The 24,603-nt window shown below is 40.4% G+C and overlaps 1 protein-coding gene across 1 annotated transcript; it reads left to right on the forward strand.

Moving 5' to 3' along the window:
• Window positions 1–5,797: 5,797 nt before the first annotated feature.
• Window positions 5,798–22,277, forward strand: LOC108891897 (E3 ubiquitin-protein ligase RNF31; the record flags this gene model as incomplete). The annotated part of the gene is made up of 15 exons (XM_018689246.1): window positions 5,798–6,031; window positions 6,117–6,302; window positions 6,423–6,590; window positions 6,704–6,889; window positions 8,405–8,611; window positions 8,702–8,875; window positions 9,199–9,297; window positions 10,537–10,626; window positions 11,286–11,400; window positions 13,599–13,711; window positions 15,258–15,368; window positions 15,982–16,030; window positions 20,133–20,229; window positions 21,392–21,557; window positions 21,945–22,277. Coding segments are annotated over 15 exons (2,046 nt in total), but the record flags the coding sequence as incomplete, so codon positions are not given.
• Between the last annotated feature and the right edge of the window lie 2,326 nt (window positions 22,278–24,603).

Here is a 24,603-nt window from a genome sequence, read left to right on the forward strand (position 1 = left end):
ATCCTCCTCCCACAGAGTGTTAATATTGGCAGTGGGCTGAGGATTTATGTTAGTTAGTGTATTATATATCCTTGTGATGGCGCCCTTAAGACTTATCTTTGTGGCTAGAAGAGTGTCTAGGGGTGTCTCTGGAGGTAGCTCAGGGAAAGCCAAATTTTCTTGCCAGCTGAGCAAATGATGCATACCCCCTCAATATACAAATCTTAAACAACTTGTATTCCGTTCTTGTGCCATGCGCGAAAAGACAGATCCCACTGGGCTGGTGTAAAGAGATGGTTTGACGCAACGGGTGCCAATAAGGAGTCTTTTTGCAGGCTCAATTGCTTCCTAACCTGTGACCAAATTTTAAGTGTACAAGCTACGACCAGGTTAATGTATGATGTGGGAATTGCCAGAGATAAAGGGGAGGTTAACTAAAGAGTGAAAAGGGAGATCATGTGCTTCTATCTTTACTCAATCTGGCCATGCTCAGGAGGGTTACTTTGGACATGTGTGATAACTTTCTAAATATTACAAGCCCAATAATAGTAAAGGAGGTTGGGCATGGACATCCCTCCAATATTTTGGGTCTTTGTAAAAAAGCCTTAGCAATCCGAGGCTGCCTGCCATCCCAAATGAAATTAGAGAATATCCTATCAAGAGAACTCCTTTTTGGAGATGAATACAGGGATATTCTGACAAAGATATATGAATTTGGGAATTATGTTCATTTTAAGCAAGTTGGTACACCCAGCCAATGATAATGGCTGGGCGTACCAACGCTCCAAATCTTTTTTGCATTTGTCCAATTAAAGGGGAAAAATTAAATTTATATAATAGCTGAAAAGAGCGATGGACAGTAATCCCCAAGTATTTAAAATGGGATGTTACTCTCTTGAAGGGGAACATGGAGGCAGGAATATTAAGAGCGGTGGGATTCAGAGGGAAAACTTCACTTTTTTGCGTATTGACCTTATAACCGGAAGAGTTTCCAAAACTGTTCCAGCTTAGATAGAATGGACGGAAGGGACTTTGCAGGGTTAGTAATATATAGGAGGAGGTCGTCTGTGCACAGTGACACCTTGTGTGCCTTATCACCTCGGATTATCCCCTCGAAAGAGCTGCACTGTCTTAAAGAAATTGCAAGTGCCTCAATCACTAAGTTGAAAAGCAGCGGCAATAGGGGGCATCCCTGTCTCGTTCCACGATACAAAGGGATATAGCTTAATTGTACCTCATTTGTTCGAACTGAGGCTAAGGGACCGCTGTAAAGTAATTTGATCTAGGAAATAAATGTGGGTCTGAAGCCAAATCTTGAAAGGGTATTGAAAAGGAAGCCCCATTCCTCCCGGTCAAAAGCCTTTTCTGCATCAAGGGCCACAATAATTTCAGGAGAATAAGATTTTGACTGGGTGTACAATATATCAAGGAGCCTACGGGTATTCGAGAAGGAGTGTCGTCCTTGAACAAATCCTGTCTGGTCAGGTGAAATAAGGGCTGGGAGAACCCTTTCAATGCGCTTGGCAAGACATTTCGCTAGAATCCTATAATCCACATTAAGTAGACTAATTGGGCAGTAGGACTCACAGTGAAGGGGGTCTTTGTCTTTTTCGGGAATTAGACATTGAGGCTTGCCTCAATGTTTGTGGCAGCTGGTCGTGCAAGAGGGCTTCATTGTATGTATTCAAAAGTAATGGAGAAAGCTCACTGGGGAACCTTTTAAAAAATTCCACTGAGAACCCATCGGGCCCAGGTGTTTTTCCAGACTGCATGCAGTTAATGGCTTCCCGAACCTCATCAACTGTCAATGGATTGTCGAGAGTGGATCTCAAAGTATCGTTCAGCCTAGGTAGATTCAGTTCCTGATAAAAAATAGTCTGCTTCGCCGGGGCCAGTGGTGCACTTGGAAGTATATAATTTACCATAGTACTCAGCAAATTTATCATTGATTTGTTTGTGGTCAGTAACCATGGAGCCTGAACTGGTCTGTATTTGACGCAACATGAATGATTGTCGAGCTTGGTGAGCCAAAAGTCTGCCCACTTTGTCCCCGAATTCATACACGGTGTGTCTGGCCCTTAGAAGCAGGTGCTCTGCCTTAGAGGTTGAGGCTAGATCAAACTCAGTTTGAAGACGAATCCTCTTCTGATGGAGTTCAGGGGTAGGTGAGGTTGCATACTGTGCATCTAACTGAGCTATGTTGTCACTGAGTTCCTTTAATTTAGAGATGTTTTCTTTTTTACTGTGGGAAGTAAAACTGAAAATCTGGCCATGCAGGAAGGTCTCCCAAAGAATACCATGAGAGATATCTGGCATAGCATTTGTTTCAATAAAGAACTTTATCTGAGTGCTCACAAATTCTGTAAATTTAGAATCTGAAAGTAAAAGAGAGTTCAAGTGCCATGCTCTGCATGTAGGGGGTTGCTCGGGGAAAGACACTTCGAAAGAGAGTGGGGCATGATCGGAGATGACAATACTATGATATGTGATGCGATCTATAAGGGGAATAAGCCGAGTGTCTGGTAAAAAATAATCAATTCGAGAGTAAGTACTATGAACTGGAGAGAAGAAAAAAAACGCTCTACTACTTGGAAATTTGAACCTCCAGGGTTTGAACAACCCATATTGTTCTATGTAGTTATGAATGACTTTGGCTGACTTGGAAAGCAATCCAGGTTTGGTAGTAGAACAGTCTAGCTCAGGCTATTCTCTACCCCCTCTCCCCCCCTCTCCCCCCCTCTCTCCTTCTTAACCCAACCGGTCGAGGCAGATGGCCGCCCACCCTGAGTCCGGTTCTGCTCGAGGTTTCTGCCTCTTAAAAGGAAGTTTTCCCTTGCCACTGTCGCCTAGTGCTTGCTCATGGTGGGATTTGTTGGGTCTCTCTCTGTAAATACCTATTTTAAAGAGTATGGTCTAGACCTGCTCTATATGAAAAGTGCCTTGAGATGACTGTTGTTGTGATATGGCGCTATATAAATAAAATTGAATTGAATTGAATTGACTAAGAACGCAATTAAAGTCCCCACCAATAATTAAATTATGAATGTCAACATCAGGCAGGGCTGAAAAAAAAGATTTCATAAAAGCGTCAGCGTTTGCTAGAATTACAAATTTATTAAAAAGTTTACCATTGACTATCACATATCTACCGCTTGGGTCGGTCACGATTTTCTCAGCTGTGAATAAGATATCTTTGTGAATGAGTATGGCAGTGCCTCTGGCCTTAGAGTTGAATCTCGAGTGGAAAACCTCCCCAACCCAGCCTCTACAAATTCTGTTAACGTCAGCGTTGCGAAAGTGTGTTTCTCGTAGGAACGCTATCCCCACATGTAGCTGAGAGAGATGAGCCAGAACTCTATTCCTTTTAACTGGGTGGTTTAAGCCCTTTATATTCCAAGAGATCAAATTGAGCTGTCCAACAACTACAAAAACTGCTAAGATGCATTAAACCTAACACATGCATCTTAGGACTCCTCACCAAAGTCTAAAGTTGTAAGTGACAACTTATATCATCAAAAGGAAAAAAAAATAAAATAAAATAGATAATAATAATAATAATAATAATGATAATAATGATAAATACAATAATAATAACAATAATAATAATAATTTAGCAATAATAATATTTCTTCTTATCTTTCTATCTTATCCTCTTTTTTTCCAGCTGTAACTGAAACTACTTTTCAAATTTTAAACCCAATGCCTAAGAATGATTTACTGTCTTGCTTATTTTAGTCAGGAATCATTCATTTTAGGGATACTAGTTGCAGGGGCACATCACAGCAGGTCTCAACTAGCTTTTCACCATGGGTCAGACAGATATTACAGAAAACACACTGATAAAATCTGCTGATTTAAAGGAAATTGAAATACAGTGTGGTAACATAATCATACCATCATCTTATTTCTTTCCAAGAACAAATCATTTTAAATCAATTTCTGACATAGCCCTCACAGTGAGACACAGAGGGATACTGTGCTTTGCAGCAGCATCTCAGAAAATGAATCCGCACTTCACCTCATCAGGGTTGCTGCTACAGGACAAACACACATCGACCCCTGACTAAAGCTTTCTGCTGACCAGCTCTTTTTCCAAGGTTCCTAAAAGACAAACAATACAGTTACTGTATATTTGTTATACTCTTTGCTTTAAAGAAGCTGAAGAATCCTCAAACCTGGAATAAGTCAGAAAGAACTAACTCCCGTATGGTGTCTTCACATCATTTTATTGCTGCGGCAGATACAAACAACTTTTTTTTTTTTTTTTTTTAGATCAAGTTTAACTTAAAAGTTATGTCACAACATTAAACACTGCCAATCACATTTGAACCTCGACCAGTAAAGCTTGGTAAATACACCAGAAAGACTTTGTCATCTAGTTTCTTAGCTCTTTAAATGAAAGCCAAAGAATCTGAGGGTGTTCTTCCTTGCACTTCTGGCATTTTATAGACAAGGGATATCAGCCAGTTGAGTTAAGATAATTAGACAAAGGTATATAATGCCTCCAGAAAGATGGACCATGACAGAATGCAAAAACTGAATTTTGCATTTTTGTTTTGGGAGTTGTGCTGTGAATCTTGTGAGAAATCTATATATTATTGTTTATTATATTTGTCAATCTATCCAGTGTACATGCAATATTGTCACACTGCAGATTCTGTAATCTACGTTTGACAGTGATTAAACTAAACTTACTGCTGTCTCTTTCACTACAGCATTTTGGTGAAAAGTAACTGACTGTGCCAGCTCTATCTATAAAGTCTTACTTTCTGTTTTGACAGACACCTCCACCCTCACCCCTCTGTAATTTTAAGTTATTTTGAACCTATTTCCCCTCCTTTCTTTGTGTGAATCATGAAGCCAATTGCCACTATTCACTGCATATAATTCCATTCTTTGTCAAACAAATATTTCATACAGTTGGACCCATGGTTTTGTCCATAATAAATTTGTCTAAAGTAAGCGGCTACATCCCATCCACCTTCATGCAAGCTGAAATTCAACTATTTATCCAAAAACCTAACTTAGATCCAACTGTACTCAGCAACTCTCAAAACAAATCTCAAAAATATCTTTCCTGTCCAAGGTCCTGGAAAAAGTTGTGCAAACACAACATTTTGGACAAATACCAATCTAGTTTCAAGATGGACCACAGTGCTGAGTCTGCTCTGCTGAGGGCGACAAATGATTTGCTGCTGTCAGGAGACTCTGAAAACCATGCCATTTTAATTTTCATTTATTTGATACAGTTGACCATCCCATACTCTTGGAGTGTGTCAAACATGTAAGACATTTAACAAAAGGCACTTGACTAGTTCACGTCAATAAATAACTTTGACTTGACTTCTAATGATTGATTCCAATCAGCTGATGAATTAATATTCATGCGATTAATACTGTAATATGAAAAATGTTACTGTCAGTTTTCTCCTGTCTTTAAATATAAAACTTCCAAATGGAAATTTCAGACGACCTTTGGAAGATACCCACTTGAATTGTCTAACTCAAATTTTTGAAGCCTCATATTCAGATAAAGTTTGGGTTATATTTTTACACAGAACAAGAACTGTTGATGTTGCCCTCCATCAGTTACATTGGAAGTGTATTGTAGAGGAATATCTTGATGACGGCTGTTAATTACTTTAGATGACTTTAGATGCTACTGACATTGACCATAGCTCAGGGTGTGAACACAACCATTTACAGGTATTTTTGAAACTTTTGTATAGTTTATGACTCTCTCTGTTTCTCTGTCTCATTCTCTCTCTGCCTGCCTGTCCATTGATATGTCTATCTCTTTCTCTCCCTCTCTCTCCAGTGGGTGTGTCAGTTCTGTACCTATCTGAACTACTCTCCTGCTACAGTGTGTGAGATGTGTGACCTGGCTCGTCCAGAGCCTGCACCCCTGCCTGTGAAGCTCCGCCCTCCCTCTCCTGTCAGAAGGGTCCCTGCCCTGCCAATCAAACCCAAAGAGCCCGCCCCTGAAGACCTTGACTCCTGGAGGCAGAGACTGATGAAGGAGGAGGGGCTTAAGCTGATTCAGTTAATAAGAGCAAGTCAACTTCATTTCATTTCCAGAGATCTAGACTAGATTGGTTGTCTGTATTCTAGTGTATCTGACCTTCATGTCTGTGCAGGATGGGGAGAAGAAAGGAGTTAGTCCAGAGGAGGTGTACACAAGCATGAGAGTAGCTGGGGACAGCAGCATCCTACCCTGCAAGTGGTTAAAGACAGAGCTTCCTCTGCTGTTAGACCAGATCAGGATATTGGTGGCAACATCCTCCCTTAAGTCTGTTTCTGACAAGAGCACAACAGAGCACATGGTAAGTATGCTTCTCTCAGTACAAATCAAAGTCTTTTTAATCCTGACAAATCATGCCTTTATGTTCCTCTGACTGTCACTGTCATGTTGTCTGTTAATGATTGACTGTCCTTTAACACAGAACAGGTCATGTGACACTCCCACTGAGGATGCTGGGAAAGGGGTGTACCCTGTAAAAACTGAAAGCGTGGTCCAGCTGTCCAGAGCAGAGGCCAAGCAAGCCTGGCTGACAGCAGGGGGTGACACTGAGAGAGCTGCCAGACAAGCACTGAGAGACAGACTTGCCAAGGTGACAGATATACCTCCATGAAATGTAAAGTGATGTACAGTAATATTCCACCAGCCTCCTTTTTGTCTGGAGGTGCTACTAGATTGTTACTTTTCCTCACTCTGCTCTTTCAGGTAAAGGAGCTGTGTGCATTAGGCTTCAGTGATGAGGCTCGCTGCCATGATGTTTTGAGACAGAGTGGTGGCGAGGTGAGAGGGGCCCTGGCCCTGCTGCAGCGACCCCTTCTGGAGCCCTTCCACAACCGCATTTGGAGTGACAAGCCTGAGCCTCCTGTAGACATCCATCACCCTGACAAACAGGTGAGAGGCCCAACACTGGAAAGCCATTTAAATTCTCTTATCAGGTTATCAGATATTTAGAAATTCAGAAACTCCTCAGTAGTTCATCCTGCCCCTTAATGTCATGGTAAAGCATAGATTTGTCCACATTAAGGTCAGGGGGTTGGAGCAGGAAAAGACAGTTAGAGATGTTTTGGTCATAAACCTCTAAGATTTCCACAAAGAGGTCTGGGAGAACTTAAACCACAAAAAAATAAGAATGGGATGATAAAAAGTACTGTTTTCTCTTTTAGGATTTTGTGTCAATCTTCCATTGTGTGGAAGTCTGGGTTAAAGGACCCAGTACCTTTATATTTTATTTGCACTAAATAATATTTTATATTAACAATGGATCAAATGAGCACACATTATGTGAAAGTTCCCCTGCTGTGCCCCTCAGCTCTCTGAAGCTTGTTTGGTGTTTTTTACATCACAGTTTTGGATTTCCAGCCCTCTGCTGTCTTAATGATGTTTCCAAGAGTACCCTTCTTGTTTCCTGCCAGCCCAGGGATTCCAAGCCTGCTTCTCTGACCACACCGCTGCAAACAATGACTGCAAACAGCTTTTCCATCAGGGCATGTACTGGACAACTGGCAAGTGTCCTTGCAGCCATCTTCAACATCCTTAGGCCAAGCATCCCCATATGCTCCAAATCAACCTTGATTGTTTTGGTGTCTAAAAAGTCTGTTCTGTCTGAATGACTACCACACAATAGCACACACACCTATTATCATGAAGTGCTTGTAGAGGCTAGTCCTGCGGCACACTAAGTCCAGCCATCCCATCACACTTGACTGCCTCTAGTCTGCTTGCTGCTCTGCTGAGGATGCTGTAGAAGGTAAGCCTCCCCTCAGCTATCCTCAGCATTTTCTACAGAGGCCACCTTGACCACCTGCATCACTGTCTGGGATGGGCACTGACCCCCCCCCCCCACCCCTCACAACACGCCTATGATGCAGGGTAGACCCACAGGACCCTCAGCATTTTGAAGGACCCCACCCACCCTAACCTCAGCGTCCTCATCCTCCTACCATCTAGCAGGAAGCACCGGAGCCTCCAAGCAGTCTGCAGCAGCTGGTTTCCTCAGCCCACCCCACAGATAATGCCACAACCATACACACATCACTTTAAGCCTCTGTGCCTTAAAATCCACTGCAGTGAATGGAATCTGTAAGCTACCATTTATTTGTCAAGTCTTTACTATGATGTGTACATAAATGTCTTGTGCAGTCTACAACTGAGTACGCTGCCACTGTGCTGAGTGCTTAATCTTTATTTTAAGACTTTGTGATGTTTGTACCTGTTTTGCTCATTTTGGAAATAGTTTTATTATATTGTTTGTAGCACATTGTTCTTAAAAAGCTGTCAGATGTTGCACTGTACTACATGAGCAACAACATTTTGTTTGAACCTTAAAGAGAATGTTGTGCAGTGTATAAATCAGGCTGGTGTGGATACGTAATCTATTGTCTGTATTATTCCTTTCTTCTCTTCCAGCGGATATGTAGGAGGTTACTAGCAGTGTACGATCTTCCTAGCTGGGGTCGTTGTGAGCTGGCACTGTCGCTGCTTCTGGAGCACAGTGCCCCCTACTCGCTGGAGGATGTTGTGCAGGCTGTACGAGAGTCCCATGACAGGGAGTTTATCAAGAGAGTGCTTGCTAAAGAGTGTCCCATCTGTCTGTCTGTCTTCCCCCACAGCAAGGTACTGAGGCATGAATGTTTCCATGAGTTTTGCAGCACTTCAGGATATCCTCAGTCATTTCCTACTGTCCCATTCTCCCTTCTCTCTCAGATGCAGTCTCTGACATCGTGTCAGTGTTCAGTATGCTGTGGTTGTTTCCAGCAGCACTTCACTATCGCTGTAAGGGACAAACACATCAGGGACATGGTGTGTCCGGTCTGCTGGGAACCCAACATTAACGACCCTGAACACCTCAACAGCTACTTCTCCACTCTGGACATCCAGGTAGGGAAGCAGGTGAACCAAGGAAGGAACACCAATCCAACAGTGTCAGGATGATCTATTCACCAACACTGGTACCTCCTCATACCACAAAGTGGCAAAGCAAAATTCAGTGTGTCCTTGTGAGATATAGGTTGTGGTTTGTGACATAGTGACTGCTTGCCCTCTCAGGCGCTAACCACACTGTGTGTTAATTCATAAAAATGTATTTGCACCATCCACTGTTGAGGACTGTCTGCAGGCCATGCCTCCTTTGTGGAGCAGTTTACTGTACACTCCAGCAGAGCAAGGTTATATAAAACTGTGTGTTGTATTGCATGCTTCAGCTGAGAGAGTGCCTGGAGCCAGAGGTCTATGAGCTGTTCCATAAGAAACTGACAGAGCAGGCTCTAATCAAGGATCCCAAGTTCCTCTGGTGTTGTCATGTGAGTACACTATGGGTCAGTCTTGGCTTTGTCATCTAAAGTTATGGAGACCAAAAAAATGTGTACTTTTTAAGACAGTGCTTAAAGACTACTACTAGACTGCCTCAAGAATAAACATCTCAGAACCACATCTGTTTCTGGCACACCACCATGTCAAGTCAAGTCAAATTTTATTTATATAGCACCAATTCACAACAGAAGTTATCTCGAGACGCTGTATCTGTTGTTTTATTTTGCTTAACATTCTCCAACTAGTAGAAGTGTTTAAATTGGCATCTAGAATCTCAGGGGTGGCTGTGGCTCAGGAGGTAGAGCGGCAATCACCACCAATCAGAAGGTCAGTGTGGTCGGTGGTTTGATTCCCGGCTCCTCCAGTCCACATAGTCCTTGGGCAAGATACTGAACCCCAAAATGCCTCCGATGTGTGTCATCGGATCTGTGTCTGTGTTAGAAAGCAAATTGTATAGAACAAGTGCTGTGTGAATGTGATCTGTAGTGTGAAGCGCTTTGAGTGGTCGAAAAAGAATAGAAAAGCGCTATATAAGTACAGCCCATTTACCATAAAATCAATGTTTAATGTGGTTAAATGTGGTGCAGTTGTCCACTTGTCTTAAATCGTGTGCAAATGACACTAGAATGCGTTTTATATTTTATTCTTGAAATGCATCACAATACCAGCACTACTTTGTCACATTTTATGATATGATGGGACACTTTAAAATATGAGACCAAGCAAAATTAAGATTGAATAGACATTATGTTATGCAGTCATGCTTCAACAAACAATTTTTTCATGATGTATTTCTATTGTCATTGTACCAGTTAACTGATTTCCTGAAGAATTTCTTGACTCACCACACCCTCTGATCTATATTCTCCTTCAGCCAGCCCTTTTATGCCCCAGGCCTACATTTTGTGCTTGTCATTACACTGTACAATTAAAATAGTACCCCAAGGAGATTCAGTGATACTGGACATGTTGGTCCGTTGGTCTTATTTTATTTGTGTGCAGTCAGTGTAGTAAAGCATTTTCTTTAAAGCAGCACAACTCACCTAAACGCAAGGAGCAATTTTCTAGACCTGAAAATGTTAACATTACTTATAATATTAAGTTTATTTTTTATATTCAAATTTATTTTTCTTGAAAATTCATTGTAGCTAAATGATTTTGTATTCAATAATAATACTCTTTTTGACTGTTTCCTCTCCTCTCCTCCTCTTCTTCTCCCCTCTTCACAGTGTTCATATGGGTTTATCTATGATGGAGACCAGCTGAAGGTTTCCTGTTTTCAGTGTCGCAACAGTTTCTGTGCTCAGTGTAAAAAGCCTGTAAGTATTCTGTCGCCCTGCGTTGTCTTGTTTTCTCTCTCTTTGGTCATCACAAGTGATGTTGTTTGTGCTTGTCTTCTCTTCTCCCCCCAGTCACCAAAGGTATAAGATAAGATAAGATATACTTTATTTATCCCACTTGTGGGATTTAGACTAAAGATATAGACTATAGACTGTGGGGTATGGACTAAACAAATGATCAAAATCACCCCAAATACACCTCTGTGCACTCAACTCATTACTGACTAATTTGCTTTCAGGGCTTTGGACTTTCCATTATACCTGACACAAGTATGTGTCCCCATTAATCTGAACTAATCTTTGTAATATTAATGACAAATGACCAAAGTCAGAGTCTTCTTCTCACTCTTTGTCTTTTTATATGTCTTTATCCTTCTGACATTAAGTGTAAGCCTTGTGTTTGCGTTTACATTTCAACATAAAAGTATGAGTGACCACTCTCTTAAAATTTTAATTGGACTAATAACTTATTAATGAAGAGCCAGTTTTCTTAACTGAAAAAACACACTAACTGTATTTCCCTTTAGCTCCCTTTTAGCCCTTTTAAAAACACTGACTTCCTGGGTGCAGGTACAGTACAGGTGGTTACCAAATTGGTAAAAGTCCAGAACAGATGTGTTTTTGTATCATCTCTGCAGTGGGAGTCTCAGCATGCAGGTCTGTCCTGCGAACAGTACCAGTCATGGAAAAGAGAGAATGATCCAGAGTATCAGAGACAGGGTCTGGCTGGATACCTCAGAGACAACGGCATCAGTGAGCATATGCACACACACACACACACACACACACACACACACACACACACACACACACACACACACACACACACACACATACACACACACACACATTTGTTTTGCTATCCTAGCCCCTTACCCTAACCTTAACCATCACAACTGAATTCTTTGCCTTACCCTAACCATAAAACCAAATCCTAACCCTCAAAAAGTAGTCAATACCCTCAATTCTGGTCCCACAATGACAATGAGTCCCCATTTGTGTGTGAGTTCCACACACACACACATGCATACAGTAAGGGTGTATTAATAATAGATTTCTGAATGTAAAACAAAACACCATGTAATCAGCTGTTTGGTAGACAACAGAATTTCCTCTTCCCCATATTCTTATCTAAAAAGAAAACTCTCAAGGCAGCACACCACCACCACTGCACCTCCCCACACCAAACTTTATTAAACTCTGTTATTTTCAACTCAGAAATAATTTGAAATGAATTTGGGTTCTTAAAGTCCTTCAAACAGAAGACGATCGTACTGGGAGAGAGATTACACTGTTAATGCGGAGGAGGTCAAGGGACTTAGGTGCAAGTAAATGAAAGCTCATACATAGTCAAACTGAGGTGCAAACACATTTATTGCTAACACTACAGTGACAAACTCTAACCACAACTAACACACAACACAGACACAAAGGAAAAGGAGGTAGAGACAGAGACAGAGGTTTTAGGCAGGTTGTGATTGAGTGAGTCATTTGAGAATTTTCTGCACACCTGCTCTGTACGCCAGTTTTTAGCAATAATAAAGTATTATGAAAGAAGCAAATGTATGGGTTATAAGCATGTGCTTTCCTGAGACATTCTTATCAGTTATATTGTTTTTATATTGTATTTTTATTGTTTTCCCAGGTCTGGCACTATGGCAGTACTGTTCTTCTTATCAAATTTGTTCAGTTTTTTTAATAGTGTAGATTAGATAAAGTTGAGAAGGTGGTGTTCAGGTGAAATCAGTGTTGCCAGATTGGGCAGTTTTCCGCCCAATTGGGCTACTTTTGTTTACATCAGGCGGGGAAAAAATACATTGGGCAGGTGAATAAAATTTGGGCTGCTTTTGTCCACATTTGGCGGGTTTTTAATATTGTGAAAACAGCACTCTCACTCCCTCTCTCTCTCTCTCTCTCTCTCTCTCTCTCTCTCTCTCTCTCTCTCTCTCTCTCTCTCTCTCTCTCTCCCTCTCTTCCTCTCCCTCTCTCTCTTTTAAATAAATAAATAAATAGCTTTAACAAATAAATAAATAATTGAGGTAGTTGCTGGCTGTTCAATCGGCATCTTCTTTTTTTCAATCGGCATCATTTCATTTGGCAACTTAACCGTGACGTCAGTTCAGCACGTTGCCTGCCACACTTCCATTAATGCTGTTCAGGACTTGTCAGATATACTCCAAGAGGAGATGGGAGCGTTCAAAATGCACAGAACAAAGTGTACAGCTGTTATCACATCTGTTCTGGCACCACATTTCAGAGAGGAGTTAAAGGAAGATGTTGGAGAGTCTCCATATTCTCTCTATCTGGACGAAACTACCGATATATCAGTTAACAAGCTCCTCTGCCTTTACGTGCAGCTGTCATTATTACTAATCTGGGCCTGGTGCTAGGATGCCAGAGGTTCATCTTGCAATTTGTGTAGCCTGTGGTTGATTTACTGCGCCCTTGTTGGTTGCAATTAAACCTATTTATCTATCATTTATGTATGGTTATTTGATGCTATATGAAGCTCTGGATACTTACGAGTGTTTTCTATTGCGTGTGTTATGATTTTACAGGTTTACATGGATGTCTGGCAACTTCGTGGTTTGGGCTGGTTTTTATTGGATTGGGCGGGTTCTAAGATGTGATTGGGCTGGAAACTGTCAATCTGATCTGGCAACACTGGGTGAAATGTAAAGGTCATTTCTCCTGCCCTCTGATCCTCTCCTGGCACATGCTCAGCTAGTGATGAGTCTTTCTAGTGAGGCAGCTTGCCTTCAGTTTGACCTTCCCGTAGGAGACACAGGACTGAAACACATTTATTTAGTGAATTAATTAGTAGTTGTAGTTGTACATTCAATGGAAATACATTTCCTAATGCACTGACACTGCCTCCCTTTTCACTCTGTTTTCTGTCCTCCTCTGTCTCACCATTCACATCCTCACTGTCCTCTCATCCTGCGCTCCAGCCTGTCCTAACTGCCGCTTCCAGTATGCGCTGTCTAAAGGAGGCTGTATGCATTTCTGCTGCTCACAGTGTCGTTATCAGTTCTGCAGTGGCTGCAACAACCCTTTCCACACTGTGAGTCTGACACACATTATAGTCCTCAACATGGTGTAATTATCAAAAGAGAAGTGAGAAGTAATGAAAACAGTAATGGTCATGGCCTGGTAATGTTGATTTCCTCTCTTATTTGTGGTGCTGTTTTTCGCCAATCTCTCTTACTGGTGACAGTGATGTTTATCCTCTGCTTCTGTAGTAACCCTCTTTCTTCCAGACCTTTTTCTATCATTATAACTTCCAGTTTCTTCTAGTCTCTTCAGTGTGTAGTGAACTCCTTTGTTGGACACCATTAGGTGTTTTGCAATTTCTCTTTCAGCGTATCCTTCTTTCCTCAATGTACAAATCTGTGCTCTTGTTTCTTTACTCAGTTGTTTCTAGCCATTTCTGTGGTAGTTTGTCAGAGATATGAACACAGTTGAGATTTATTGGGATTTTTGTATGCAAACTCTCAAAAGCCAAAGAGCTAAATAATGCAAACTGTGATTTGTTTTTTAACTTTTGCACTGAAGCTGTGACTCTTCCAAATCTTCTCAAAAACTAAAACTAAGCCCTTCTTTTCTTTTGTTAACATTTATTCAGCAATGGTAACATCAATGTATACCTAAAGGTAAATCTTCTCAATGAAAGCAAAGTCTGATCATGCAGTAAATACATCCCAAAATCCATAGAACTCATACTGGTTTTAAAGAAAGGCATTGTGAACAGAAACTTGAAGTTGCGTCTAAACTTTTGGGCTGTAGTGTGTATATAGAAAGAGAAAACAGAAGAAGAGACCCATAGCCAATGTTCCCCCTAATTTTTCATGTGTCTGAGCATACACACAAATTCCCTGAAAATTGCTTGGACCACTGTGAGCAACATCAGACATGCACACTGTCGCACACTGTCATTTTATGCGCTACATAGTTTTGCTGTGCGCGGAGAAAGCGGGAGCAGTGCGCGATTGTGCAGGCACACAGCTTAGAGGGAACATTGCCCATAGCTATACTGTGTGTTGAGAATACACTCCACAATGGTGATAATGTGATATAATATGACACAATGTACATTAGTGCAAGTCAGCAGCAATCCAGCATTGTTGACATCCATGTTTACTAGCTTGCAGTCTTCTTCGGCCTTTGCTAGCACATTGCAGTATGTCTTGGGATGTTTTTGTGAGCTTGGTATGTTACTACTATGCAACTACTATCAACTACTGAAACACACTTTTTTCAGTGTAGGTGACTGGACTAGAAGTGCTATAATTCATAATTACATAATATTGAATAATTGTCATTTTGTGAAAATACAAACTGAAAACCTTTACAGAATAACAGTTTTTCTTTTCTTTCAAAAAATGTTTAAATTGTTTGAGTTTAGATACTTTTCTTAACATTAACACTTATTAAGAAACATTACTGTGCCACCTGGAATGACGGTGTATTCGTAACTGACCAAACACACAAAACTCATAGTAACAATGAAATTCCTCAAACACATGTGGCACAGATACATATTAAGGTTACTGTGAAGGTGATTAACAGGTGTCTGATAGGTGTCTTTTCTTCTGCTGACTTCCCATCAGACCTGTGCAGTGGATGAGTGCAGTGTGTCTGGACTACATGCCCATCATCCCAGAGACTGTCTTTTCTATCTGAGAGACTGGGAACCTTCCAGACTGCAGGCTTTACTCCAGGTACACACATACACACACACACAGAGCACACCCCAGTATAATACAGGTGATTGGAATTTAGGCTGTGGTAGTCATAGCACTGAAACAAACCAACCTTCTGCTGAGAAAAGGAGTTGGAAACTGTTCAGAGGAATTCCTTTTTATGGTGGATTTGTTTTGCATGATTCTGTTGTAGCTTGGGAAAATTCAAGTCATTATGATAAATGTGTCCGTGTGGGAAAATTATGTCGGCCAACATTGGACAAAGCATTGCATTTTAGAAGACACAACAATGAATATCTGGGGTAAAAAGGAGTAGTTCTTTTACATCCAGAAAATTTCTCGCCCCACTGCATACTTCTATAAAGACAAGGGTATTAATGGTCGGAACTGTAGCATCCTATTATACGTCCATGGCCAGTCAACATATCAGTGGGAGTTTACTTCTGCATAGTATCACTGATTTAACTTGGGTTCTGTCCACTCACTAACAGGAAGTGGTGTCCCTACCTTTTCCATTTTTTATTATTTAGTGAAATGTTGTATTTTCTATTTTGTGGTTTTTGCCTCAAGGCCACTGTACAAAACTCAGTGTGGTTAACCACTGTTTTCCTCTTTTCTTTGTGACTCCCAGAATAATGAAGTGGCCTTCAACACTGAACCCCCTCCTGGAACACAGACAGGTGGGCCATGCACATCTTTTTTAATGTTAAAGTAAACATTTGCTTTAAATTTTATTTGGAAACTCAGTTCCCCAACTAAAACTAACACAGTCTAATACAACAGCTCTGCAATAAATTTTATCTTCAGAAAGGTTATGATAATTTAGTACATTTTTGTTCAAATGATTTTAGAAGGATGTTCATTCAGCTTTATGTTCATTTTTGAGGTCATAGTTTGTGCTGTTGTTGAGTTGTATTGTGGTCTACTGACAAGCTTTTTTTAAATATTTTGTTACATTTATGTAAATATTCAGAACACCTCTCAGTAAAACACAGTACAGTTCAACAGCACTAGAAACTAAAATGAAATGTAAATGTAAATGATCATACAGTTGAATCAACACCTCTCTAAAACAGTTTGAACAAAACCTGAACATCAGAAATTAGGGATGCAACGATACCACCTTTTTTCAAACCGATACGATACCGATACGAGCAATGTACTGGGTCAGAGCCTCTGTTATTTTCACTGCGTGCGGGTTGTCTCTTAACATCTTCTCTCTCTTCTCCAGAGTTTGCTGCAAAGTTGGTTGTTGCTGTTTGCCATTATTAGCAAACGCTTCGAACTCGGCATGATGTTGGTTTTTTAGATGTTTTATCAGAGCATAATTTGCCGTCTACTTTACTTTAGTCACCATCATCCTCTTTGAAATACCTCCACACTGCCGACATTGCTCCTCCTAGCTCTCATTTAGCACCTGACCACCCAACTGAACGTCATGCTGCCATAAAGTGGTATCGGGCTGTGGTATCGGAACAGTTTTACGAGTACGAGTACAGGAAAAGGGTATCGGACCCAATACTGGTATCGGTATCAGTGCATCCCTATCAGAAATCAGTATTAGCTAGATGGACCTAATAAACTGCCGAGTGTATTTATTATACATTTTTTCATGTACACAAGAAGCTATACTTAAAAGCATCCATCAATTTTTTATAATTAGTCATATTCAGAATAGCAGCAAAGGAAGGCATACATAGTATTGTAATCTCTGTGAAAAACTGTGTGTCAGAGTGTCAGATTTACAAGGGCTTCATGGAATTACAAGAGGCCTAATATAGGATTTAGCATGTATCTAATGATTTTTAGACAATAACCACATTGATGGAAAACAGAAAGGACAAGAAGTGATGTAATAAGACAAAACAAAGATGTGGAAAATATACAGTTTTGTCCACTCAATTGACTCTACCTGAGACAGACAGACAGATAGAGTAGGAGGAGATGGTTAATATGGATGTTAGTACTGAGATTAATGCAACCAAACACCCACAGATTATCTAAACAAAACAAAAAGCATTAAGTTGCAGCCTGTAGTCATTTTCAATTCAATTCAATTCAATTTTATTTATATAGCGCCATATCAGGCTGGTTGGGTTGAGAAGGAGAGAGGGGGGAAGAGGGGGAGAGGAGGTAGAGAATAGCGAGAGAAGAACATAGCATAATGCAGATTCCATGTAAAAAATGTAAGGTGATACTAATAATACAGTAGTAGTAATGATAGTAGTGAAGTGTTAACTGCTAATGTAGCAATAAAACTAATCGCAGTATAAGTAACTTCTAATTCTAGCAGCAGGTGTTGAGCGGAGTTGTAGGAGCAGCAGGAGACTTGTCATCACAGATCAGACTCTACAGCTCCAGAGGCAGAAATACCTGCAGAAAGAGACAGAAGAGGAGAGAGAGACGGAAGAGTACAATACTACAGGAAAGGGAAGATATTGAGTTAGTAACATGATGGTTCAAGCCTGAGCCAACCCTATAAGCTTTATCAAAGAGGAAAGTTTTAAGCCAACTCTTAAAGGTACAGAGGGTGTCTGCCTCCCGGACCGAAACTGGGAGAAGGTTCCACAGTAGAGGAGCCTGATAACTGAAGGCTCTGCCTCCCATTTGACTCTTAGAAACTCTGGGAACCACCAGTAAACCAGCATTCTGGGAGTGCAGAGTCCTAGTGGGATTGTAGGGGACTATGAGATCTTTAAGGAGAGATGGAGCCTGACCATTAAGGGCTTTGTAAGTGAGGAGGAGGATTTTGAATTCTACTCTGGATTTGACTGGGAGCCAATGCAGAGAGGCTAACACAGGAGAAATATGGTCTCTTTTCCTAGTTCCTGTCAGTAATCGTGCTGCAGCATTTTGAATCAGCTGCAGAGTCTTTAGAGACTTGTTGGGACAGCCTGATAATAATGAATTACAGTAGTCCAGCCTGGAAGTAACAAATGCATGGACTAGTTTTTCTGCATCTTTTTGAGACAGAAAATGTCTAATTTTGGTGATATTACGCAGGTGAAAGAAGGCAGTCCTAGAAGTTTGTTTTATATGTGAGTTAAAGGACATATCCTGATCAAAGATGACTCCCAGATTCTTTACAGTGGAGCTGGAAGCCAGGACAATGCTGTCTAGTGGAACTACATCACTAGAAATTTTTTTCTGATGTGTGTGTTCAGGACCAAGTACAATGACTTCAGTTTTATCTGAGTTCAATATTAAAAAATTGCTTGTCATCCAGGTTTTAATGTCCCTAAGACAAGCCTGGAGTTTGGCTAGCTGATTGGTTTCATCAGGCTCCATTGACAGATAAAGCTGTGTATCATCTGCATAACAATGGAAATTTTTAGAGTGTTTCCTGATAATATTGCCCAATGGAAGCATATACAAAGTGAAGAGGATTGGTCCAAGCACTGACCCTTGTGGAACTCCATGTCTAACTTTTGTGTACATGGAGTAGTTAACATGTACAAACTGAAGCCTATCAGATAGATAGGACTTAAACCAGTTTAGTGCAGTTCCTTTAATACCAATAAAGTGCTCCAGTCTCTGTAAAAGAATGTGATGGTCAATCGTATCAAAAGCAGCACTGAGATCTAACAAGACAAGTACAGAAACAAGTCCGTTGTCTGATCCTATCAGGAGGTCGTTCGTAACTTTTACAAGTGCTGTCTCTGTGCTGTGATACAACCTAAATCCTGACTGAAAAACCTCAAATAAACTATTATCCTGTAGAAAGTCGCACAACTGTTTTGCAGCTGCTTTCTCTAGGATTTTGGAAAGAAGGGGAGGTTAGATATTGGTCTGTAATTGGCTCATATGTCTGGATCTAGAGTGGGCTTTTTTAGAAGAGGTTTGATTACAGCTACTTTATACGACTGTGGCACATAACCTGTTACCAAGGACAGATTTAACATATCTAATACAGGACTTCAAATTAAGGGCAGAGCTTCCTTAAGCAGCCTAGTTGGGATGGGGTCTAGGAAACAAGTTGAAGGTTTAAATGCTGAAATAATTGATGTGAGCTGGGGGAGGTCGATGGGAGAAAAGGAGTCAAGGTTAGGTTTTGCAGTTGAGTCTATGGATTCTGTGTTTTGACATAAATGTATTTTATTGTTCATTGATGGTCAAGTTTAACTAAAACTCCCCATCCCCTATTTATTTGCATGTCAATAAGCAGACTGTGTGTTAATTAATAATGTCCTAATTGCTTATTTTTTGTGTATAATCATCAGTATTTACTCATAAATACAACTGTTCTTGTGATTAAAATAAATCCAATGAGTGCTGTGTTCAGACCTCAGAGGTAGAGAATTTTCCCAGTGAAGCTGACAGTCGCACAGTGTGACTGAATGAAATCAACTTGTGTGATCCTCCCTTAAATGCATATGCAGTGAGAAGAGTGCACACCTTGTAGACACTCACTACAATGACATGCAAACTGCCACTCTGGCCTGCTGGATCTGTTTTATAAATACAACACACTACTGTGCAGCTTAACAAAGCTGTTAGAATGGCTGTCGACTTAATCTTGTTATGTGAGATACTGTTTAACGAGCGCTAGCCATGCACTGGAAAGTTTATTAAGTTTTAGCAACATATCAGATCAGTCAGACACCTATGATGTAGATGTTTCCATTCTAACCATTGCAGCAACACTTGAGCCTCAGCTAAAGAGTGTGGAGCTTGGATTATTTGTGTAAGCAACAACATAAAAAGGATGTATATCATATTTGTGTGTTCCCTTTTACCCCTTCTCCACTTTTCTCTTTCTTCATCTTCCCTCTGTTTTTCCAGGTCTGTGTGGAGTGATAGAGCAGAAGGATGAGGGAGGGCAGCAGCCAGATTCAGCCTGTGGAGCTCAGACCCAACCTGGACATGCTGGACTCTGCGAGTATGACGGCTTTATTCAGTATTGTTTCCTCCTATCTCCAACCAAGGCAACGTGTTATATATGCTGCAGTAGGTGTCTTAAAACCCTGAGTCACTGGGAATACCTAAGGTGCACATGTTCTTTACTGTTGTGTGATCATTTGGGTGATCATGCATCCCTCAGTCACATTCTCCACCTGCCTTTTGCTGACAAAACCATCTTTCCAGGGACTTTAATAATGTGCTCCACTTACCTGTGTGATTTGGGACAAAAATGTATGAAACATACCCATAGCTTTGTTTGTAAATATTACTTAATGCAGGTTTGTTCAGTCAGTGATGGCAGCTGCTCCAGTGAGCAGTATCATCACTGATTGAACAGCTAAGGGTCTGAATAAGTGCACCAACTAACAAAATAAACACTAGCATGCTAATACATAACCCATTTAGACTGAAGTGAAAAGTAGGTAATATGGAAAATGTTTGACATATCTATGTCTGTATTTCCTCAAAACAAGATCAAGTGTGAGGCAACAATACAGTAGCAAAAGAATTACCACCTAATGGGTTTATTTATTTGTAATCAGGGGGCTACTGTCAGTAGGTACTCAACCTTATGGTGATGGTATTTAACAATCAAAAAAACATTATAGATGCCTTCACATTCATTTCACTGACTGCTCTTAAAACTGCTGTTTCTTGCCCTGTTTGACTGTTATAAGTAAGCCGTCTGTAACCAAGTCTGTGTCCCCAGGTCTCAACAATGGAAAGTACCAGTTAGCTGGTCACTAATGAATTCCATGTTTTAAAAAAAGTTCATTTCCACCACAGTACAACAGAGTCATGTTGTTTTCACAACTCTGCTGCTTTCTCTTCTGAACACTAGCACTGTTTACCAGTCACCTCTGTGTTGTTTTTCAATCACTGTTAAGTTGCTGTCAACGCACCAAACAAAAAACTCAAAGATACAAGTGACTGAGAGATGTTCAGTCAGTGATTGATGGCAATTATCAAGCCAAAGGATTGTCAACATGACAAAAAAGATCCAAGTAGTAAAAAGAAAACAAATTTACTTTAATAGGTAACAACATAACATGTCATGCAGATCAGTTCATAGTTTTGTCATACTAGCAGGAAGCTGTCATACTGTGAACATGCTAATATGGTGGTGTTCTGGTGTGCAGGAAGCATTACCGGGAGTATCTGGTCAGCCTGATCAACAGCCACTCTATCGACCCTGCCCCCCTCTACAGCTCCAACGAGCTGCTGCTGGCCTGCAGGAGGTACAAGGTGGATGACACCCGTAGGGACGGAGAGGATGGCTTCACCTACTACAGCAGACTGCTCGAGGTGTGTGTGTGTGTGTGTATGTGTGTGTGTGTGTGTGTGTGTGTGTGTGTGTGTGTGTGTCTTTTGGTTAATGGATTGTCATGAAATTTCATTCAGACATTAATGTTCTCTTAGGATGAATCTCAATAAGCTCTTGTTCCAACACTGTCAAATCTGTCATACTCTGATTGGGTGAGACAATACTATCTTTGAGGATTTCAGGAATTTTATTTATACACTGATCAACCACAGCATTAGAACCAGTTACTATTTTTTAATGGTGTGGCTGATCAGTGTATATTTTATATATCACACTGTATGAACTAATATGTTACATACATTTCATTTGATCTATACCATTTTATTTTGTTAGGGTGCAATTAACATCACTCTGTGGTCTCTTTGTAGAAACTGATGGATGAAGTACCGCTTGGCGACAAGGTACCTCGTAAGAAATAATGAATGCTTTACTTCCTGTTTCTTGTTTTCTTCAGTCCGTATGACTTGAGATTTGGCACAGATGTACATCTCAGTGTTTTCTACAAAAAGCCTCTTGGACATTAAACACCACTATGATGGATTTTTTTCTATAATGTGAAGAATGGTCATATGATATAGACTTTTTGAATTCTGAATCTGTCAAAACCACATTTGGTATAAAATATTACTGTACTGACATAGACAGTTATGTTATAAATGGCGAAGATCTATAAAAAATACATGGCTGCCATCAATTGAAAAACTTTGGCAAAGGGTGTGGCTCAGCAAGCTAGAACTGAAGCTGTCTTGAAGCAATCCTGATTAAACTCAGTTAGGACCTCTAGCACTGAGCACATACACCATTATGCTGTCATGCTGTCGTGAAAACTGTATAAGTGAAAACATACCCTGCAATCTGAGTCATCTGAAACATGGCAAAAAACAACTTCTCCTTTCATAAGCCTGTCATTAACTTCAGCCAGTCAGAAATATTAATAAATGCACTGAAGTAGATTTTATCATTGAGCTCACCAATTTATTTGCTATATGGTAGACAAGGTAAGATGTCATTTACTACATGGACAATTTGTTGACAGTTTTGGACAGTTTTTCTCAGTATAGATTGTGTAATGAAACAAAGATGTGATCTGTCTCATTCCTTTAAACAGAATTAAACTAGCTGATGTGACTTTGTTCGGCTTTGTCAAGCCTGGAAACCAGCTCGTTGCTGCTCGCAGCCTTACTTGTGGGCATTCAGAATTTGCTGATATTCAGGAGAATTCACTCTCCCCTCTATACATGCACTGTTCATGTGCCACTGGCTGCCAAACCATCCCAAAGCTAAATATTTACACCCCCATGCTGAGCAGTTGGCAAGGTATTTTCTCCATCAATTACTGCTCCTTTTTTCTCTCAAACACACCTTGGTGATCGTGGCCAAAGAGTTAAGTTTTAATGTCATCTGTCACCAGCACTTAATTCCAAAACAAACAGAACTCCTTACCCTGTCTGTAAGAGTGAACCCAGCCACCTTACGGATGAAGCTCAGCTTGTATTCGCAATCTCATTCTTATGGTCACCACCCAGAGTTCATGATCTTGGGTGAGAGTTGTAACCTGAATCAAGTGGTAAATTGACAGCTTTGCCTTCTGGCTCAGCTCCCTCTTCACTGTACCAGTCTGGTACAGCACCTGCATTACTTACTGCTACTTCAATTAAGGTCTAACAAATTCTAAAGTAGAGGGCTACCCATACTTCAAGTGTTAAGTGTTCATTTTTAATTTTCACGGTGGCCAAGCTTTTGTTTAGAGAGCACAGGTGGCTGCATAAAAAGCATTCAGTCCACCTCTCATGCCATTATCATGGAACAAAGTGATTCCACTGATATCTAAAAATGTCTCTGTTTCGTTTACTTATGTGTCACTTTATCATAAACTCTACTTGTGTCTCTGTCAGGATATTTGTAGAGATGGACAGTGACTGGATTGGTCTGATTGTTGGCAAGCTTTGATCTAATCCTCTGAACTGAACCTATTCTAGGCAGGGTAGCAGTGCAGCATAGGTTATCATGGTGATCATCCCCAGGTTGATACAGAAAAACCTGAATTAAACCCAAAGATAGCTAGAGAACTAACTGATCTCACCCTATTGTGTTGAATTGCATATATTTACCATGCATACATTGCATACCTCACTTACCTTGCATACATACCATGAAATTCTTTTTACTGCACATTTGTCTTTGTTTGGTTTTATTTATTTGATGTAAAATAAAATACTATTATTGTGCATGGTTATTCTTGACATGTGAGTATTGTATTGGAATCAGATTACAGATTTTAACAGTATTTACAGATGGTTTTTGTCTTGTATTGTGTTGGGTGCTGTTAAAGTGTGATTAATATGCAGCAGTATGTTCAACCTGATGAATGTGAACTTGTGTTGAACAGGTCTGTAACTTGCTGATGAATACAAAACTACTGCCTTGTTTGACAAAAGTGTCATTCTCTTGAATCTACTGTATTGTACTGTACAGATACAAATCACAAGTGTAAGTCCCAGTCAGAGTGCATGCTGTATTCTGTACTATGTCAAAATAAATGTTAACAGTTGAGTGGTGTACTTATTTCTGTGCTGTTTGACTTGAATCTAACATGTCTGTGATGAGGTCAGTTAACAAATCAGCCATGCTGTTGCAAACATATGACTAGAAAATATTGTGTTAGATGCCTCAACTACATTGTGCTCCTCTCTGTGGTCACCTATACCTGCAACCAAAGTCATTCCCAGGTAAAATCAACAAATGTCCAGGTTAATGACAACAGCTCTGCTGTGTATTTTGGCGTTTGAAATGAATGATCACAGTGAAAATTGGAGGTGAATAAAGGTCTTCTTCAGTCTGCTGGGTGCATCTGACCTTCTGAATGGTGATGATTCCAAGATTTCACCTTGAGTTGACTGATTATATTCCCTTTTGAGCAGGTTTCTATTACCTGTGTTGTGACTTCACCTGTTCACTTGTTACTGTCAGTGCCAGTTCCAGGCCACACAGACATTTGCTCACCAAGTAAAAGTGGTGCCCTTCTCA

This window comes from Lates calcarifer, unplaced genomic scaffold, assembly GCF_001640805.2.
Source record: "Lates calcarifer isolate ASB-BC8 unplaced genomic scaffold, TLL_Latcal_v3 _unitig_2051_quiver_1925, whole genome shotgun sequence".
In the NCBI taxonomy this organism is placed as follows: Eukaryota; Metazoa; Chordata; class Actinopteri; family Centropomidae; genus Lates; species Lates calcarifer.